Source organism: Semicossyphus pulcher, unplaced genomic scaffold (genome assembly GCF_022749685.1).
Source record: "Semicossyphus pulcher isolate SPU_LCO1_2020_fin unplaced genomic scaffold, fSemPul1.0.p SCAF_38, whole genome shotgun sequence".
NCBI classification, from domain to species: Eukaryota; Metazoa; Chordata; class Actinopteri; order Labriformes; family Labridae; genus Semicossyphus; species Semicossyphus pulcher.
Window position 1 is genome coordinate 62,501 of NW_027211713.1, and position 21,119 is coordinate 83,619.

The 21,119-nt window shown below is 43.2% G+C and overlaps 3 protein-coding genes across 3 annotated transcripts in view; 1 reads left to right on the forward strand and 2 right to left on the reverse strand.

The window, feature by feature from the left end:
- rab11a (RAB11a, member RAS oncogene family) overlaps positions 1-2,846 on the reverse strand; it is a 7,989-nt gene extending 5,143 nt beyond the window's left edge. Inside the window, exons 1-2 of the mRNA XM_069679283.1 lie at positions 2,693-2,846; positions 1,061-1,256 (exon numbers count right to left, since the gene is read on the reverse strand). Of these exons, the coding sequence (XP_069535384.1) occupies positions 1,061-1,256; positions 2,693-2,732 (236 nt within the window). The 5' untranslated portion in view covers positions 2,733-2,846. The remainder of the gene's footprint in view (positions 1-1,060; positions 1,257-2,692) is intronic.
- Positions 2,847-6,235: 3,389 nt separating this feature from the next.
- Positions 6,236-10,351, reverse strand: sh2d7 (SH2 domain containing 7). The gene is made up of 6 exons (XM_069679302.1): positions 10,132-10,351; positions 8,705-8,794; positions 8,459-8,624; positions 7,362-7,661; positions 6,566-7,153; positions 6,236-6,485 (listed from the first exon to the last, which is right to left on the reverse strand). Exons 1-6 carry the CDS (start codon positions 10,317-10,319, stop codon positions 6,441-6,443), a joined length of 1,377 nt encoding a protein of 458 aa, XP_069535403.1. The 5' UTR covers positions 10,320-10,351; the 3' UTR covers positions 6,236-6,440.
- Positions 10,352-11,804: 1,453 nt separating this feature from the next.
- dapk2a (death-associated protein kinase 2a) lies at positions 11,805-20,164 on the forward strand. Its single transcript, XM_069679287.1, has 10 exons — positions 11,805-11,856; positions 12,133-12,236; positions 14,656-14,877; positions 15,543-15,681; positions 17,355-17,484; positions 17,564-17,639; positions 17,722-17,874; positions 17,975-18,020; positions 18,758-18,769; positions 19,191-20,164. The coding sequence occupies exons 2-10, from the start codon at positions 12,175-12,177 to the stop codon at positions 19,842-19,844; spliced, it is 1,494 nt and encodes a 497-aa protein (XP_069535388.1). The 5' UTR covers positions 11,805-11,856; positions 12,133-12,174; the 3' UTR covers positions 19,845-20,164.
- Positions 20,165-21,119: the final 955 nt, after the last annotated feature.

The window sequence follows — 21,119 nt, forward strand, 5'->3', positions numbered from 1 at the left end:
GAAATTGCAGTAGAAGATAAAACAAGGATGTTGTGTTAGCCTTCATGTAAGTGCTACTTTTATGCATAAAGAAAACACACCTGAGCAGCACACAAGGTCAGTAAGAAAGGTGTACATTTTTGTCTTTTTCAACTAACAGAGATACAATAAATGTTTACATATTTACATCAAAGCTTAATAAATCTGGACAAGAATGGACGCATAACTCCGATACTATGTTTAACCGACTCACCAACTTGGATTGAGTTGTATTTTTCATATAGGATCATATCCCTGTCTACTGAAGAGTAGCTTGTAATGCATATCATCAATATGCTGATTGCTGTTACAATCATCAATAACGACATGCTTCTCATGGCTGACACCGATAACATCACATACAATCTCACATCTCTGTAAAGAAGTTCATAGCGTGTAGTTAAAGCATCCCTGAGGGTGGCTCTCTAAAGCCTTGTGTTACACGTATCACAAGCTGACATCATGTTGTTTTCCTCTGAAGCGTCCACATCGACATGTTGACACAGTACTGCTCACCGTAAAGCAGACGCCCTCTCAGGACAAATTGTGAGACAGCTACCTTTCTTATTTACCTAAGCCTCTTTCACTGCACTGTAGTGAATGAAAAATAGAAGTTATCATATACGTGCATATCTGACAATGGTATATAAGTGTGGCTGATTTATATATCGGTATTTAAAAATAAATATAAAATAAAATATATTTTGCATCCCTAGGTTTTAACATAGTTTTAGCCTACATACAGACCCTCTCTCTCTCTCTCTCTATGTTGAATGTTTTGGATTATTTTGCTTATTAACAATTTCTGAAATAATTTACTAAATCGAAATCTATAAAGTACGAGACGTATATGCAGCTCTGTCCTTACAGTGTAAAAAACATCCATGTTGTACATATTTTATATAATATTCTTTTATATTTGTATTTATTCTTTTATGTTTTATTGTCATCACCAACACACCCAAACTATTTCCTAGTATGTAAAAACCCTCTAACAGGGCGATAATCCCAGTTCTGATTCTGCCCCCTCCTCTTTACTCACGCTGATGTGATGGCACGGTAGCGCTCCTGACCAGCCGTGTCCCAGATCTGAGCCTTCACCGTCTTGCCGTCCACCTGGATGCTGCGCGTGGCGAACTCCACTCCGATGGTGCTCTTACTCTCCAGGTTGAACTCATTACGGGTGAAACGAGACAGCAGGTTGCTCTTTCCCACACCCGAGTCTCCAATAAGGACGACTGAAACGCAGAAGGAAAACCATTTTAGCAAAACTTATAAGAATGACATTTAGAACCGTTATTTTAACTTTGACAGATTTCATACAATTTAAACCTGTATACAGTGATCTCACTTCATGGTAAACACGCTGCTCTTAAGTCCAACATATTATATATTCATATTCATTAAAGCTACAACAATTAGCCAGTTTAGTCAGTCAAACCTTATCAGCAATTATTCAGATGATCACTCAGTTGTTTATTTTAGATCTCTTTCATTCCTGCTTTACATGTTTACAAAGAAAGCAGAACATTCTGCTCGCTTATGTGACATTTATCCAAGATATTTAAAGATATCACCTTGTGCTTCAGGGTATTGTAATATAAATATATTGTCAATTTATCAAAAACATTGCAAGATAAATCATCATCAGAAATAATGATTGGGTCTAGTACTGGTTTCATGTGCAATAACAACTTAAGAAGATCACATCGTATTTTTATTTATTATTATTGGATAATTAATGCAGTATTTACGCATGTCTTCAGTTTCATACTTAGCGCTCTTTCATGCTCATAATGAAACATTTAGTTTCTAGATAGAATGAGAGAATAAAAGCTCTTATTTACGATATCTATAAACGGCATAAAGTGAAAGTAAGTGGAGCTAAAACCACCTCTTGGTGTAATAACACAAACAATGTTAAACTTGTAACATGAGTTCACAATTATCAAACATTAAGCTAGCTGTAGATTTTAAAGATATTCGATTTAGAAGACTTCCATTGTAGGAAACATTAATAAAACTTTACTAATATAATAGTTACGTTATTCCAAAACACACAGGTTTTATTTACCATTAACCTCTGTTGAAATTTAAAATACCAGTTTGTTTACTTTGGCAGGCATTTACACTGACCTCATTGTTGGCCAAACCGTGCAATAATGCATTCTATAAACAAGATAACACTTAGCCTAGCTAGTTAGCTGCAGGATTCACTGTAAACTATACATTTCATGTTTTTCTTTAATATTTTAGTAGCGTTTATTTTCGTGATTGCTTTGCTGGTTTGGATCTCATGAAGGTAATGTGATAACGGTTAACGTTAGGTGTGTCCGACGTCAGGCTGGTCCGCGCCCACTGGTAAAAGCTAACATAAGCTAACAGCTAACGCTAGCCATCTTTTAAGACGCCCTGTCGTTAATTGATTACCAACGTAACGTGACAAATTAACAACTAAATTCACTTGCACGGTATAGAGAAAGGTCGTTTTGAGTCATGTAAATAAATAAAACTTGCTGACATTTCTCAGAAAGCTCGTTAAAAAGCAATCAGAGCACAAAGGTTGACGGTTGCTAAGTTAGCATAGCCTGACAGTTAATCAGCTGGCCTGTTTAGCCCGTCAGCTAACAGGACTGCAGAGCTGGAACTATAACGAGAAAAACCTTTGTTTTACCTTTGAACAAATAATCATATTCGTCATCCCTGGTTCCCATCGTCTTACTGAAAATTGGTTAGTCCAAGATTGAAAATGATATTGTGAAAGGAAGGCGATCTAATATATTATACTCTTCCAACGGGATTCTGTTTGGAAGCTGCACTTCCGTAATTTCTTCTTCTTCGCTGGCAGCGTATGAAGAGCAGAGAAAGACTATTGTGACATCTAGCGGTAAGAGAGGGACCTGCCCAATAATCTTTGAAGTAAGTGTGCGCTGTACTCCCATTTAGATGCAAGTCCCAACAGTGGATATCGTCCTGTTGTAATGCTGTAGGGGCTTCCGGTTTTAAACCTGAAGAGCGGCAACTTTATTTCACTGCAATAAGCTCTAAAGGGTAAACAATCCCACACATGACAATGGCTTTCTTGCACTGGTGCATTTTCATGTTTAGGGACACTTAATGATAACTTAAAAGATTACTTGCTGTGTTTTTTGTTTTATTAAAGGGTGCAGTTTTGGCTTTCATTTATTCACAGTAAGGTGGTTTGTCAGACACATTCCTGAGGTTAGCTGAGCTCTTTAATGGCTCCATTAAAAATAATAGTTTTACATTTTTTCTACTATTTTAGGAGGATTTTGAATTTATTATAATTATTAAATCAGTATATTCATAAGTATTACAACAAATAAATGTTGTTGTGGTGGTTGTTGTTGTTGTTGTTGTTGTTGTTGTTGTTGTTAAAACGACTTAATTTGCAGAAGTTTCAAATGGCCCCTTTGACTAGTGCTCTATTTTTTAATTTGAATTCAATGATGATGTCAGTACTGGTGCATTAATGGATAACGCCAGTATTTTTTTTAGTAGTTTAACGTTACTTTCGTAAGTAGGTAGTCCTTGTTTAACCTGTTTAACTCTTATTTTACTTTATATTTATTTATCGAACAAAAGATATTTAAATGTTGAAAAAAGACATCATCAAACACAAAGCAAAAAAGAAGCAAAGATATAAAACAAGATTAATGTGAGAAAATAATGAGACAAAATGTTTATCCTCATGTGATGCCCTCATGCAGCCAACTGCTCCTTAGACTGGCTCACATGTAAACATAGCCATATTAAAATGCCCTAGAATTTAAAATAGGAAGAGAAATGAACTTATATATAATGAAAACATATTATAATAATGAGCAATGAAGAAAAGGCTGGCTAGAAAAAAGATGGATCCTTCTGACGATGAGGCGGAGGTCACCATAACAGGACAAGAAGCCTTCTAGAGAGAGAAGAAAGAGCTCAAGGAAAAGAGGAAGGTCTTTGAGGAGAAGAGCGAGAGGTCCCCCTCAGAGGGCGGACTCCTCGGAGAGAGATGACAGAGAGGAGGATAATGAGGATGGAGTTTGAAGAAAGAACTCATCATGAAGGAGAGGGAGACGGTTCAAAAAGAGCTGAAAGGCATCTCAGATAAAGAGCTCTTCATCAAAAGGAGGAAGGCTTTGGGCAGGATGAGGCCTCAGGAGGAAAGAGAAGGAGCGGACAGAGGAGGAGGAGGAGGAGGAGGAGGTCTGCTGTTTAGTCCACGGAAGAAAGCTCGGAGTGGAGGAAAGACAGACAGAGCTAATGACTGGATTCAGCAGGTCACAGTGTGAAGCTCAGAGCTGCAGGAAGTCTGAGCTGAGTGTGAAACAGATGTTCCAAGTAGCAGGGTGTAGGATATAGTGCCATCTAGTGGTGAGGTCACAGTTTGTAACTAACTGATAACCGCTTCCCAATCTCGGATCCCAGCATGCAGGGGCATGTAGCCATAATGTCGCCATAAACGACTTCCTTCTCCGCGTGCTGCATCGTTTACAGAACAAGAAACCGTTTCTCTTGTGATCGACTTTAATTAACGACTCTTTGCTGACAGAACATCATGATGCAGATTAGGAACAACATGAAGCTTTGTCAGGTCTGTCCTCAAGAGGAGAAGAACACTACATGAGACGGAGGGCAGAGCCATCATTTATGATGCATTTGAGGAAGATGGGAAATCTTAATGCTGAACAGCTTTCGTGACACAGCGTCAGGGAATCAAGTTCAATTTTAGATCTAGAACAGATTGTTAGCTGCTAGCGGTTAGCATGCAGATGTCTGTTTATAGAGATTAATAAGAAGCTGAATGACTGTCAGATAGCTGCTGATGGAGTCAGGATGTCATTACAGCATGCTTTTGCTCGCCACACGGACTGTTTTTCCTGTGTGCGCCGCAGCCTGCTGATATGTGATTGGTCAATATTACTCAGACAACAAGCGTACTACAAACACAAACCAGAACACTGTCCATCCCAGTAATCTGCGTCCCTGTCTACAGATTCTATGTTTCTATGTGGAATATGTAAATAGAGATTAACCGCTTCCAAGCCTGTCAGAGCCTTTCTGCTGTAAAGTTTAACATGGGGCTCTATGGGGACTGACTCACTGCTGCACACAGCCTCAAGTGGACACCAGAGGAACTGCAGCTTTTTACTTTTACCTCTTGTGGAGTTTTATAACAGCAGGAGGAGTCATGATATTCCTGTGTCACTTCCGAGGTTAACTAAATTTCGAACCATGTGAAGCTTTTAGATGACATGACAGCTCCCTAAAGTGAAGCCAAACCCTCTCTGTTGCCCCCTGCTGACTGGCTGCAGTATAGCTCATAAGCCCCGCCTCCTCCATGTTAACAGATGGGACATGAGTCAAACTATAAAATCAAAATACACGTCAAATACATTTTTCTCAAACATGGTTTCTGTCATTATAGTTAGTTCTTATCATGCTGATTTATGTCACAGTGTTCATTTTTCTGACAACTTTTAAGTAGTTATTTGATGCTATAAAAAGGGGGTGTGGCCTCATGATTGACAGCTCTGTGGACAAATGGGGCTCCTGCAGCGTTCTGTTCCCGAGTAGCAGAGTGGAGGAGGAACGGCGAGAGGAGGCATAACTAACACTAACACTACAGTCATTGAACTTTCCATCAGCGTGAACATCTGCTTCAGACCGACACAAGAAGCTGTTCTGCTGCAGACTGAGCCCACCTGAGGGCTCCAACACGCCAAGGACACCTGAGGGCTCCAACACGCCAAGGACACCTGAGGGCTCCAACACGCCCAGGACACCTGAGGGCTCCAACACGCCAAGGACACCTGAGGGCTCCAACATGCCAAGGACACCTGAGGGCTCCGACACGCCCAGGACACCTGAGGGCTCCAACACGCCAAGGACACCTGAGGGCTCCAACACGCCAAGGACACAAGGTAAAGGTGTGTTTTAGAGGAAGGGGCGGGACGTCAATACTGCGGCTCCAAAAGTTAACCCTTGGTGTAGTTTGCACTGATGCAGCTTTGTTGTGGGACCATGTTGGAAATGTTTCGCTCAGAGTGTGCTCCACTGTGTTTTATACATCTATTAGTAAATCAAATCAAAATAAGGTGGATATGAAGATGAAAAGTGACACGAGCCTTCGTTAAGTGATGGTTTGCATCACTTTATATAAAGTTAAAGATGTTTAAAGAAGTACCTTTAATGCAAACACTGCGACAATCACTCAAATACTTACAAAACATCCACTACAGCGATTACTACAACAGCTATAATAGTGACAGTTAAAACGTATCAAGACACATTTTTGTTTAAACTATACAAAAGTGGGAAAATATACATAAAGCTAACCAGAGCGGTTTATAGAGGGATGTTTGCACATTTATGAAATACAGTATTTCTAACAGTCGTTCCAGTCAGTCCTTTTACTTCTTCTTGTAATCAGGGAGGAACTTCTTCCAATTCACATTCTGCAAAAAGAAAACAAAGGAAATCTGTTCAAAGAGATTTTTCTTCTAATGACATCATTCAATCCGATCGTCTGACTTACACTCTTCCCCCAGGTGGATTTGGACTTGTTGGTCTTCATGTCCTCCAGCGACTCGTACGTGTTTCCCTGGTTGGTGGTGACGGCCTCCTCGGGGATCAGCTCGTACGTGTTATCGTCCCCCGGCTGTGGTGGACTTCCTGCAGGTCGCTCAGAGTCCTGGTACAGCGGGTTGGTCCTGGACATTTCCTCCTCATCACTCTGCTGCTCTGACCGGCAGCTGCTCGCCCGGTCTCCGGGGTCGTGGAGGGAGTAGGTGTGACAGGTGACCTTCTTCAGAGGAGCGAGGGAAGATGATGCTGTTTGCTGGTTAGAGTACTCCTCCTCCTCCTCCTCCATGTTCAGTCCTGGTAGAGATCTGCTCCTGCTCTCCACCTGTATGAGCTCAGAGTAAGCGCTCTCAGGTGGACACAGATCACCTGGATAGCTGGAGTGGGAGGTTTTTAAGGAGTCCAGGTTCGTGTTTCCTCCGAGTCTCTCTGATCTGTTCGGGTCGCTCTGAGTTTCACCTGGATGTGATGACGTGTCGGGCAGAGATCCGCTCAGAGAGAAGCCCAGAGGAATTCCTCTTTTTGGCACAGGAGGCACACCCTGCAAGACACCGGGACAGGGAGAACATGGAGGCAAAATAATACCATCTGTACCAACACTGTGCAAAAGAAGGAGGAGCTTAAAATCCGTTCTAAATGGAACAGGAAGCTCAGACTGGACTAATGTTAGGCCTTATGTTCTCTTAATGAAGTGTCAAAGTGTTCATATAAACACTCGTGTAATCAGTCAGATCTTATTTCCATCATACCTGTGAGAGGGACACCGTGTCCACTGACACGACTCCTGTCAGCTTCCTGTTTTTAGATTTAGGTGGCAGAGCGGGCGGCTGAGCGGGCGGCAGAGCAGGCGGCAGAGGCGGCTGAGCGGGCGGCTGAGCGGGCGGCTGAGCTGTAGGAGGATCGTTCTGCTGCTCTGTCCTGTGGTTACTGACCGGGTGGCTGTGATGATCATTTCTCTGGTCCCACAGAGTCCGCAGAGCCTGAACACTCACCCCAGACCTCCCTCCGGTGCTGTAATTCACCACGTCGTAAAGCTCAGCTGTGTTTACCTGGAAATAATAATCCAGGTTATTGTCTCCTGTCAGAGCCCACCTGGCTTCAATCAGGGAACAAGTGAGACAGAAATGATGCAGCAGCAGTCAGATGAGAGCAGTGGTGGAGCGTTGTTGTTCACCAAACACTGCTTTGTGTTTTCAGATCTTTATAATTACGCAGCTGTGAACACTGTGCTTAAACGTGCATCAGGCATCTGCTCTGATTATATAGAAGTCTATGAGAAAATGAGGCACTGTGACGCCAGCCATGGATTTGTGGACGACCACAGTTTTACATTTTGACTGTCACCATTTTGTTTCTCTGGAACCAGTGGTGACCATATTTGGACGAGAGGGTGGAGCTGAAGAGTTCTGAGGGGTTATAAATGCTAAGTTGTCAGCTAGCGCTAGCTGGATTAGCAAGGTGCATCCAAAATCACCATAACAGTAAAAATCATTGGGAGTGTTTTTTAGTGAGTTTGAACACGTAACCAGACATTTTCAGGTCCCCATTGTAGCGACCTGTCAATCACAGGTAGCCCCGCCCTAAACCCTCCCCTCTTCTGGTCTGTGTGACTCTGAATGGGAGCATCAGTGACTAGATGAACATCCTGCTGTGTTGAAGAAGATTTAAATGAAGGTTAAACACCTCTGTTGGGACAAATCAAAGTTGTTGAGCCTCGCTGTGTTGCTAAAGCAAAAGTCTGTAGATCACCAGTTTGATTAGATCCTCTGGAGACTGAGAGTCTCTGTATGACGTGCTGATTTATATTAACAATACATGTAACGTAGTATTTTACTGCGTTCCTCACCTCATAACAGCTGCAGGTCAGGTGTTCTCCAAACGGCTGGATGGGGTGGACTCTGTAATGCTCGATCAGCTCTGAGAGGCTGCCGTACGTCAGACAGTCTCCTGACACCACAAACTGACCCTCCTGATCCTGAGTGATGACGAAGTGACGGCACCTGTCATGGCCCCTTTGGAGGAGCAGTGAGGTGAATCAGGGAGGCAGTAATGAAGGAACTGAGCAGAGTGAAACAGATGTCACTTAGCTCACCTGTAGGAAAGGATGTACCCGATGGCTTTATCACTGAGGCGGATGAGAAAGCAGCCCAGAGCTTTATCTCTCAGTAAATCCTCTGCGTCCCTGAGGCAGAGCGGGACAGAAGCAATTACACAGAGTTACAGGCAAATTAGATTTAAAAATAACACTGATACGACACGAAACCAACTCGTATGTCTCCTTTATTCACCCTCACACACGTCACAGCCATTCCTGTTACAGCCACAGTCATCAGTCCTCTCTGAGTCTTCACCCCACAAACAAATCCAGTACATCACCACCCTCCCCCGTTTAGTCATTCGTACAGAGTTCAATAAAAACAGGCCCTTACTCAGGTAGATACACTCTGGGGTTTTGCAGCTACAGCCTGAATGACAAGTAGCTTGCAGAGGCTAATGCATGCTAATGTTAGCAAAGCTTTCAACCTGACGCAGAGAGACAGTTTGACTCCTCTCGACCTGTGTTACATGTACAGTAATCAACTGCTTACCCCAGAGTGTATCTACCTGAGTGACGTATGTATACTCAGAGCTGACCCATTAAAAAGAATGTGACCTCCAAACGTCTTCTGGTCCCTAAAATCTTACATTTATTTAGATGTTTCCTGTTTCTGTTTCTTGAAGTGTATTTTCTATATTAATACATATTTTACATTTGAACATCTAACTCTCCGCACTATCTGGAATTAACAGCAAAAAATGAATCCGTCCATTTCCTTCCACTTATCCGGGGTCGTGTCGTGAAGGCAGCAGGCTCAGCAAAGTGACCCAGCCGTCCCTCTCCCCAGCAACGTTTTCCAGCTCCTCCTGGGGGATCCTGAGGCGTTCCCAGGCCAGACCTCAGCTGGCAGTGTTTATTTCCTGCTGGTATGAGACAAGTGCTCATACTTGTATGAATGATAAGTATATAACATATCCAGCACGTGTTGTTTTAAATGATTCCAGGCCTCGTACTTCAAACTTGTTTGACAATGAAAACAGTGAACACATAAACTCGGTGGAGGAAGTTTTTAGATGAAGTCAAAATAATAAAATGACTCCAACATAGCACAAAGTTTATTCCTGCACTGAAACCGCAGCAAAGTAAAATTATCAATAATTATTTATTTCACGGTATCAGAAGCAAAAATAACCTTCAGCTAGTTTTAACTTATAAATGCTCTGAATTACAGTCAAAGTACAAGTAGCTCATAGAGTACGTTACTACATAAACCTCTGTCACTACGGCCATGCAGATAATGCAGAAGCAAACGGTGCGAAAACATCATGTCAAGCACAGAAATCTACAGTTTCTGCAGAAATCTGAGCAAAAAGCAGCAAATAAAATTGATTAAATGCACGAGACCAAACAGGTGCAACATCTAGAAGCTTCTTCTCTTCACTCTGTCACCACAGGTCTTCTCTGCTCTTTGTGTTTCTTACTTTCTTGCAGCGAAGCCTTGAAACCAGTTGGGGAAGTTTCCGTTGTTGAGGATGAGCGGCGCCTGCGTCTCAGTGAACCACCTCAGCACCAGCTCCTTCAGGCCTCCCTCTGACGTCTCCATGAGCAGCTCCACACCTGCCCTCTTCTCCATCCTCACACCTGTGTCCACACCTGCCTTCTTCTCCATCCTCACACCTGCCCGGAGCTGACAGAGCAGCGTTCTCTGTCTCTGCTCAGGTGATGTCTGACTCTGAACAGGAAGACGAAGTGCCTCATTTGACTGTTTCCACTGGGCGCTTGTTACGTCTGAAAGGTGGTATTGTTTCAGTTTATCTACCTGTGGCTCCTCTGCCGGCCACAGGACTACCTGTTTCATTTTACTATCTGTGTTCCTGCTCCCAGATTGAACGTTCCTGTCCTTAGTGTTTATTTTGTTGGTGCCACCGAGTGAAATGGAGAAGATGTTATAAAACATGCAAGTTTATTTCTGTGGGGAAAAATCTGATTATTGAAGGGACATTAAAGGGACTTACCCATCCTAACATACAACATAAAAATGTGACGCACAGACAAGGTAACAAGGTGCATCCATAATTCAAGGTAACTGTTATATTTACTGGGATGCTAATTTTGGCTTTAACAGGCTTTACATAAACTGTGCTCACTATAAAGACGATCAGCCGACTCCTCACAGTGACTCTTAACACTCTAAAAACACTTTTCAGGTAGCAGTGGTCGCAACCTGTCAATCACAGGTAGCCCCGCCCTAAAGCCTCCCCTCCTCCTGGTCTGTGTGACTCTCAATGGGAGCATCAGTGACTAAATGAACATCATGCTGTGATGAAGAAGACTTGAGACTAGAGACTGAGACCATAAACTCATCAGGAACATGTTTACTGAGGGAATACATCAGGAGAGGAGGAGGAGCATGTTCTCATAGACTTCTATAGGATCAATCAGTGGAGTCGCCCCCTGCTGGCCTTGAATTGCGATATGATCTTAGCTTTCCTTCTACATCATGTAAGTCACTGTTAAAGGAGTATAAGTTAAAATAGTAAATATTTGAATTAATCCGCTTTGTTTTTACACAACGACATTTGATTGACATTCTTCACAGTGTGCCAGAGCGCAGGAGACAACAGGTGTCACAGTTTCACGCACGAGCTGACAGATGGTCGAGCCAAGAGGCAGGGCGCGCGCACAGGCAACAGGTCGTTTTGAGTTACACTGTGAAGCCAAACCTCATTCAAACTATTGCAAATCTTACGATTACTTGGATTTCTGCAAAGGTTCGCATACGTTTTAAGATTTTAAATGTATATTCCGAATTGATGCGTTTCAGTTGTTGAATCGGTATAAAATTAAAACGCTTAAAATTATCTTTAAAAAAACATATTTCACAATATTACATCACGTAAGGCTCAGGCAAAGTGCAAACAAGTACAAAATAAAAGTTTCCTTTTAATTCAGATTAAGCGCTACGCTCGTCCCACTCTAGATATGATCAGAATTACAGGTAGATTTTTTAAAGTGCTAATTAGCATTCATGCAGTGAATTAAATTTGTGGTTTTCTGCATGAGGTTTGGTGTGACGCTCCTCGGTGTCTGTCAACGGACGTAGCGGAGCCCTCGTGGCCTGAACACAACACTGAGACAGCACGCAGAGGACAGGAGGAGGATTCAGAAGGAGGACATGGTGTCCATGCTCAAGACTTTTAAACACGGTAACATGTTTAATATTTAATATTATGTTTGCAGTGGTTGTGTAGTGTCTATGTCCGGTGACATTTACAGTCACAGTTTCATACTCCAGACATCGCTGAGCTACCCGAGCCGTCTCTGGGTCCCTGTCTCAACTTTCAAGGCAGCTGCAGTCGCTTTATTTTAATTACTCCAGTTTTATTTAATTCAGTTTTATTTCCGTTTGTCACGTGCATTTAGTTGTGTAAACATTTTATAGTCTCTGATGTACAATGTGTTTGTGATGTGTTTTTGTGCAGAGAGATGAAGAATAAAGTTTGCTCCTAACTGAAGCTGCAGACATGGACTCATTCAAACAGCAGAGAGTGGAGGACTTCTATGAGATCGGTGAAGAGTTGGGAAGGTAAACAGACGCGCACGGAGGGAGTCTTATCATTTAGAATATCTGCATCTGTTTAATGTGAGTTGTTTAATGTAAATGAGAATCCAAACAATAGTGTGAATGACTCTTTAATATAGTTATGTCTGCCTTTATCTAAACAAGATGACAACACCTTAGCATTAGATGGATTTATTAGATTTAATAGACCTTATGAATCCCAGCACAGAAGATTGTTACAGCAGCCAAACTACATCCAGGCTGACTGCAAGAAGAAAAAGGAGGCAAAGGAATAATCAGAATACATATTAAGAATATTAGCATTAATAACTAACATCCTTCCAGGAGAGTAAACAACAACTTGAAACTATATTTTTACTGAATATAATATAATATTTTTATGCATTGATTCAGTTATTTCCGTGACAGCCGAGTTTCTGTTTTGAAGACGTTCTTCTTTTATTTTAAAGACGCTGATTGGAAATTAAAATTCATCTGCTTCTATGATTTTTTCCCCCTTGTATATTTTTCATATTTCAGTGTCTTCAGGAAAGTGAGTGAAAGATCACTCACTTTGGTTTACAGGCAGCTCTGATCATCATGAACAAAACGTTTTGTGAGATTAGTTTATTTTTAGCACTTTTAAAGAAAATGTTTCTGCAGAATAACTCCTCATAAAAACAACCAATTAGCCTTTAAAACAGAGGTTGCGGCTCTCATGTGCACAAACCTGCATGTAGGTCGATGCACGGAGCAGAAATAATATGGAAATGACACTGAATCATTAACTGCATGCTGCACGTGTTCCCTGCACCTGTGATCGCTCTGTGTGTTTTTATTCACATAAACAGGAGACCTCTTTAGCCTGGGTTTATATGAAGCTTAGTTCACACCAAAGTGTTCCTAATAGAACAAAATAAATAAGCTTGTATCTCAGGCCTTGTTTTGCTGTTGCGTGTTGTCAGCTGGAGACAACTGTTGTGCCTGTCAGGCTTGTCTATCTTTAGCTGCGGCTAAATCTGCTCCCAGAGCAGCTCCATGAGGAAGTGCAGTGTTCGCTTACAGACCAGACAGAAGCAGCTGTACAGTCATGTCACTTCACCACATCAAACCCTGACACAACATGAAGTGTGTGCTTGTATCTGGATGTGTGAGTATCTCTGAGAGCCAGGGCTATCATTGTTTGTGTGACTCTATAAATAGAGTGAAGAGGTGGAACATTTGAGCGACAAATTGAATCCCAGAGCGACCACAGTCCTGCAGCACGTGTCACTGGGAGGTGCACGATGTTCAGTCCGCGTTCAGCAGAAGAAAAAGCTGAAAATAAAAGAATGAACATGATTTTTATTCCCGACAGTGTGAAGGAACGCTCGTGCTCCCTCTGCAAACTGAAGCTGCACATGCTGCTCAAAGTGTTGTTTTACTGTTGGGATTGTGACGTTACATTCTCCTCTAGCACGACGCTCTGCTCTCCTGTGATAAGTCAGTTCTTCTTCGCTGCTCTGAAACAGAAGAAGCCAGCAGCAGCCATAATACCTCCGTGGTGGCAGCACAGTGCTACTTGAATCGGTGCATAGCGTACTCGATGATAAAGATACAACATTTAAGCTATTCCAAAACTGCTGTCAGAATGAGAACAGCTCTCGATACGTGACGATAGAGAAGGTGTGTATGTGGACGGTAAAGACGTCTCTTCTGAAACAACAACTCTTTGAATCAAAGTCATGTACACAAGCATCAGCCAACCAAGCACACAAACAGTCCTCTCCTGCCTTTGCATTTATACCTGTATTCTTCTTATCGTCATTGATCTGACCTCTGACCTCTGGGGAAAAACCAGAGTCAAAGGTCAGAGCAGAATGATGACAGGACTGCATTTACACCTACATAAGAGCCGACACAAGAAGGAGCCTATCCTGTCATTGGGCAAGAGGTCAATCACAAGGCTGACACACGGAGACAGACGACCTTTCACCCTCGTCAGTCACCAATGAACAAGCGTGTCTTTGGACTGTGGGAGGAGTTTTTATATGCACACAGCCGTCTGTTACTTTACGGCTCAAACAGGATCAAATGAACACAAATAAAACCATATTTAGGCGTAAAGTTTGACCTGAAAGTAATCTGGATTAGGACAAATGTGTGCTGACCTCTGACCTCAGGTGTTTCTCTGGAGAACAAAGATCTCACTGAGGATAACAAGAGCATATTTAATGAACCTATGTATATGTATATATACAGTATGTTGCTTAAACAGGGTCTTAGTTGAATGACTACAGACCTGATTGTACTTCAGTGTTAAAGTGCATCTCTAGTAATCAGCAGACGTGTGGTCAGCTAACATGCAGCTCTAAACTAACTTTAGCGTCGTGTTTGTAGAAGTTTCTGAAAGCCTGCCTCGCTCTGCAGACTTCCTCTGTGTGACTCTGTGTCTGTGTTACAGCGGGCAGTTTGCCATCGTAAAGCAATGCAGAGAGAAAAGCGCCGGGCGGGAGTTCGCCGCCAAATTCATAAAGAAGCGTCAGAGCATGGCGAGCTCTCGAGGGGTGAGACGGGAGGAGATCGAGCGGGAGGTGGACATCCTGCAGCAGATTCAGCACCCCAACATCGTCACGCTGCACGACGTGTACGAGAACCGGACCGACGTGGTGCTCATCCTGGAGCTGTGAGTGATGCAGCATCAGCTCCATGACACACAGATTCTTCTAATCACTAGAGCAGACCTGTCAGGAGGTGTGTGCTGTGTGAGGCAGCAAGGAGGCCAACACACATGCAGACAAGCAGGTAATCAGATAATTCATCTTCCTGTCGTCCTGGATTTTCAAAGTAAAAATCCGGATACAGAGTCTTCAGCAAGTTCAGGTGGCAACGATGACCTAGGGCCTACATTTAATGTCAACCCTCACCCCGCTCTGCTTTAGTGTTTACAGTTTATTAAGTCACCAATGAATGTAACGATGAATCTGAACGTTAAAATGTATCTGTGTAGTTCATTCATCCTGTGCATTCATTTACACATCAACATTTAAAACTCTGTGTGTCTGTGTGTGTGTGTGTGTGTGTGTCTGTGTGTGTGTGTGTGTGTGTGTGTGTGTGTGTGTGTGTGTGTCTGTGTGTGTGTGTGTGTGTGTGTGTGTGTGTGTGTGTGTGTCTGTGTGTCTGTGTGTCTGTGTGTGTCTGTGTGTCTGTGTGTCTGTGTGTCTGTGTGTGTCTGTGTGTGTCTGTGTGTCTGTGTGTCTGTGTGTCTGTGTGTGTGTGTGTGTGTGTGTCTGTGTGTCTGTGTGTGTGTGTGTGTGTGTGTGTGTGTGTGTGTGTGTGTGTGTGTCTCAGGGTCTCTGGAGGAGAGCTGTTTGACTTCCTGGCACAGAAAGAGTCTCTGAGCGAGGAAGAGGCCACGCAGTTCATCAAACAGATCCTGGAGGGGGTCAACTACCTGCACGCCCGGAAAATCGCCCACTTCGATCTCAAGGTAGAGAGCTCATGATCGCAGGCAGCCGTCACATTTTGTCAAAGCAGCTACATCTTGTTTCATGCTCAGAGTTTCAGCATGTGTGGACATGTGGCATGTTCTGTACAGTCGACTGTTTGGAGACTTGAAGCTCTTAGCAGACATGTTGATGAGGCTACAGATGAAATAGAGACAGACAAGAAACAACAACCAGATGAAAACAAAAAGGGTCCTTAGATTCAACCTCATCTACAGGTTAGAGATTAGGGGTCAGCCCTACACACGGGTCTGACTGACTGACGGACGGACTGACGGACTGACGGTACTTTCACAGCCGTAGAGAGAGAGAGTTGCATTGCAACATCGCAATGGCGGATCGTGGAGCCTATTGGACCTCCACTGACGCGACTCTCTGTCTATACGGCTCTGGATACTTTGTTCGGGGATTAGCCCACGAAAGCACACACTGACCTGATGCCGCCACATACCAGGTTTTGACCCGGTCTTGTTAAAGCAGTTGTGATGTTTGAACCAAAAAAGGGAAAATCAGAGAAGTTAAGATATGAGCCTGTGAGAGTTTTTTTCTCTCGTCTACATTTGATTCGAGCTGTTTAAGTGATCTGATCGGATCATATCTTCAAATAACAAAAGGATTCTGAGATCAGATTAGATCAGGAATGTTTTTTTCCTGGATCAAACCTCCAGTTCAAACTTCTGAGCAGGATCACTTTGATCCACACGTCAGGATGATCCTGATCCAGCAGAGGGACGACCCCGGCTGGACTTCAGGAACTAAATGTGATCAAACTGGTGAAAACCAAACGAACGTTTGTACAGAGTAGTTCAGACGGCAGACATGTTTATTGTGCTCTCTAACTGCTGTATTTAAGTGACAGTGACAGAGCAGATAAAGTGAGATCACATCAGAGCTTTAAGAAACACAAATAATCATAATAAAATAATAATAGTGTCAGGGTTTAATTTAAAGCAGCTGTGAGGAACTTTTACTTTGTGTGGATTTTGGCGCCCCCTGTGGACAAACTATGTAATCCCATTTAGAGCTCTGGTAATCTGCATCAGGTTGATACAGCCCAGTTTTACTTTGAAAAACCAGGACAACAGGAAGCTGGATTAGATCCTGGGTAGCAAAGAACCTGGATTTTTAACCCAGTGTAGGAGCCGTCTCTCACTTCTGTATGTGTAGCACCAAAATGGTCCAGTAGATGGCACTGTTGTGTTTCAGAATCCTACTTAGGTAGGAGCATTCCTTCAGGTGACAGGTGTCGCTAGGCGGAGGAGGAGCACAAACAGTTTGCTGTCTGTTTATTGGGGAATATCTTTGGGATTTATGGACGTTGTGATTTCTTGCATCTTAATGATTGAAGACTCAACAGTGACGAATAAATCTTCCAGCAAAAGCACGAACAGATATTTGACTGCGATTCCACGGTGAGCGCGTCAGTTATTCGCCCGTCTGTGTGCCGTTAAGTTTGAGGCTTAGCAGCAACATCCAGATGGAACTCTTTGCTTTTCCCTGCATTTGCCTTTATTTTAGATTTGCAGCCTATGACTGTACGCTGCACCCCTTACATCTCTTACATATCAACTGGGAAACAATATGAAAGGTAATGTCGTTTGTAGATGTTGTGGTTGTCCGTTATCTATGGAGGTGATTCTGTCTCTCTCCCTCTCAGCCTGAAAACATCATGCTGCTGGACAAGAACGTGCCGCTGCCCAGAATCAAACTCATCGATTTCGGGCTCGCCCACAAGATTGAGACGGGGGTGGAGTTTAAGAACATCTTTGGAACACCGGAGTTTGTAGGTAAGGTTTGAAGTCTTTCTGTTGTTTGACTGAAAACGTTTTAAAGAAAACCCTGTCAGCTGTCGGTTTGTCTTTAAAGCCCCGGAGATCGTGAACTACGAGCCGCTGGGACTGGAGGCCGACATGTGGAGCATCGGAGTCATCACCTACATCCTGCAAGTGAACCACAGACAGCACGAAAACACTTACAGACACTGCACATTAAAAACAGCTTCCTGATGAACCGTGTCTCTGCAGGCTGAGCGGAGCGTCTCCTTTCCTGGGGGAGACCAAACAGGACACTCTGGCCAACATTTCAGCTGTGAATTATGAGTTTGATGAGGAGTTCTTCTGTCACACCAGTGAGCTGGCAAAGAAGTTCATCAGCCAGCTGCTGGAGAAGGATAAGACGTAAGAGCTCAAGGACAACACGACCTTTACTCCAGGAAACTCGTCTCAGAACCAGGAAGTTCCTATTTGTTTTAATTTGGACTTTTTATTTCTCTTACAGGAAAAGATTAACAATTCAAGATGCTCTTAACCACCCATGGATCAAGGTAAAAAAGACACCTTTATTGTATTCTCATCTGCATGTTGTGGTATCACAGCAGGTATTACATTTCTTTCTGCCTCTGCTTACATAGTGCTGAGTAATTAGCTGCGTCTTCCAACGACGATTACACAACAAGAAAAAGTGTTGTCATTCACTTTCTGTACTTCAAAAAGTAATGCGCTATGTTTGTATCCATAAACACAAAACCCCTGTCGACACGTTAATCTCCGCCCCCTTTCCGGCACCATTCTATGCTCCATCGGTAACTTCTGCGACTCCTCGTCATCTCAGCGACAAATTCCGCCCGTCTCCGTCCGAGCAGCGCTCGAACATCGTTCAGATTTGTCGAGTTTGATAAACAGACTGAATGAGTAACAGATACAATAAAGACCTAACCACCGTCACATCTTCACTGGTTACTAACCCTGTCTGCGGCGCGTTTGTGACGTCAGACGGTGACGCAGCAGAAAAGAGACCGACAGGTGGATACTTCACTGGCAATGGGAAAAGAGACAATCAGCATCTATAAGCGGGTCTTCCCGCCCAAATTCCTTGCCCATATTTCATTGTGAAGCGGTATATGCAAAGGGGCTCCCTCACAGGAGGTAAACAGCCCTTAAAACAGACACAAAGGGTACACTAGAAAACAGGAAGAAGAAAGGAAGAAAAAAGACACTTCCGGGGGTCAAAAAACAGACATAACCTCATGTTTGTAAAGAAGAAAACAGCTGCTTAAATCAGGTGCTAAAGGCTGTCAGACACAGACAGAAACATGTTGAACAAAGGAAGAAAAAAACCAGCGGAGCAGATGCTCCGCTGTGCGTCACAGAAGGTGGCCATGACAAAGAGCTGCTGTTCAACACACGAGGATGAAAACATGGGGCATTGTGAAATTATGTACAAAAAATAATGCACAACTTTTCTTAAGATATCATCAGAACTGTAAATGAGGAGACGTTGAGTGACATGACTGAAGATGGCAACATTTAGTGTAAGAAATGCAACTCCTGAAGAGCCTGGATGTGCTCAAAGCAAATCTTTACCTTCTGCTTGTGACCATAAGAGTTATCGATGCCTGCTGTTTGTACTTGTTCATAGCATGAGCTCTCTGTTTCTGCGCCTGCTCTTCCCTCTCCAAGCTCAGTTACTAAATGTCTCTTCTTTGATCTTTAAGTCCAACGAGCACAAGGAGGAGAACAAAGCCCAGGAGCCGAAGAAGCGTGAGCGTCGCCAGCTGAAGACGAAGCGCCTGAGGGAGTACACCATCAAGTCTCACTCCAGCATGCCGCCCAACAACACGTATGTGAACTTTGAGCGCTTTGCCCAAGTGGTGGAGGACATTGACCAGATGGAGAGCTCGTTCGTTAGCCTGGCAGTGGCTCATGACTCTCTGCAGGAAGACATCGACGCCATGGTGTCGATCTACAACGAGAAGGAGGCGTGGTACAAGGAGGAGAGTGAAGGAGTGCGTCACGAGCTCTCACAGATCCGCTACGAGTTCCGAAAGGTGGAGGCCTTTAAGCGCAGCCTGCAGGACGACATGCAGGCCTTCAGCTCCAGCCTCGGGGCCATCAGCAGCCGCTACCAGGAGAGACAGAACCACTTTGACGCCCTGCGCCTGGAGCTCAACAACGAGCTGAAGTGGGTGCAGGAGGTGATGGGGTCATTCCCCCTGGATGGAGGCGGAGGAGGTTACCCCAACTGCAGCTTCTCCACCGTCTTCAACAACGACGTGAACGAAGCCCTGAAGGAGCTGCTGAACCGCTCGTGTGGAGGCGAGCTCCTGTCCGGGATCAACCTGGACTTTGAAAGCGGACAGCAGAGATAAACGCCTCCTACTTTATAATCGTTTAAAAACCAGTGAAGTCACGTGTGTGCCGAGTACAGACCCGACGACAGGAGAGGATGCAAGGACGACTGCAGCAGGCCATGTTAGAGATTTCAGTGTAGCTACAGAGATCATTGATTCACGTCACAGAGGTTTATGGAGGTAAAATGTTTTATCATGATTAAAACACAAAGCTGTTCTCAGCTGGACACAGTTGAACACTGAGGAGGCCAGTTTAAGAGGAGTCAGTAAGTCTGCTCTACGCTGGACATAAAAGCAACAAGCTGATGTCTTTTTCATGTGTGTACTGTGTCTGTGAAAGCTTCATATAAATCCAGTACAAACATTTATATTATGTGGAACGATGGATGAGTTTGTTGTTCGTTATCTTTACATGTCCCATCAAAGGTCCACGTGATTCATTGACTAAAGGACATGTACGTGATTGTGTTTTTCTTTTGATGTTTAGATCCAGTTGTTTGTGTTGTCGTTTTTTTTCTGGCAGCGAAAACACAAGAAACATCTTAACGTACTTCTGAATGATCTAACCTTGTAAACGAGAGCGAGGTATGAGACTAAAAATGAGAGCGCATTTCGAGGAAAAAGTCAAACTTTTGTGTCAGTGACTTTTTATGCCTTTACTCTCAAAATGCTTGTTACGCCGTGCACGTATTACATTATAAATATTATATTATATATATATGTATATATATTCCTAACATCCAGTGTTTACATGCACAGCTGTACACGCATGGCCTTGACGCTTATCCAAAGCATGAATGCCCAGAAAATAGATATGTTTGGGTGATGTTCAGTTTATTGTAAAATGATGATTGACAGGCAGATGATGGTTACCGTGGTGATGACGATATGCAGATGGTGACTGAGCAATTAGTTATTTTCTGTTTCTTGTTGACGGATCAATGTTGACTTTCTTACGGTAAGAACCGTTAGTTCCCAGCTCCACCAAGCTTCAGCTCACCTGTGACCTTTTATCACCTGACAGCATCGTCAGTAAACATAACAAAACACTGTAATGTTATATTTGCTTGTGAAACAACAACATTCATACTCTTAATCATGTTCTCAGGCCTGGCACTAAAACTGAAAGGTCAGTTTAGTTTCAGGATTTCTACTTTAAACTCAAAGTTTTGTCTTAATTAATAATTCTCTTTATTTCAAATGTATTCTAAACAAATCTTTCTCGTCTCATTTCTGTTCTGCAGTTTATTTGCAGATTGTAAGACGAACTGTGTTAGGCCCTCGCTTCAGTAT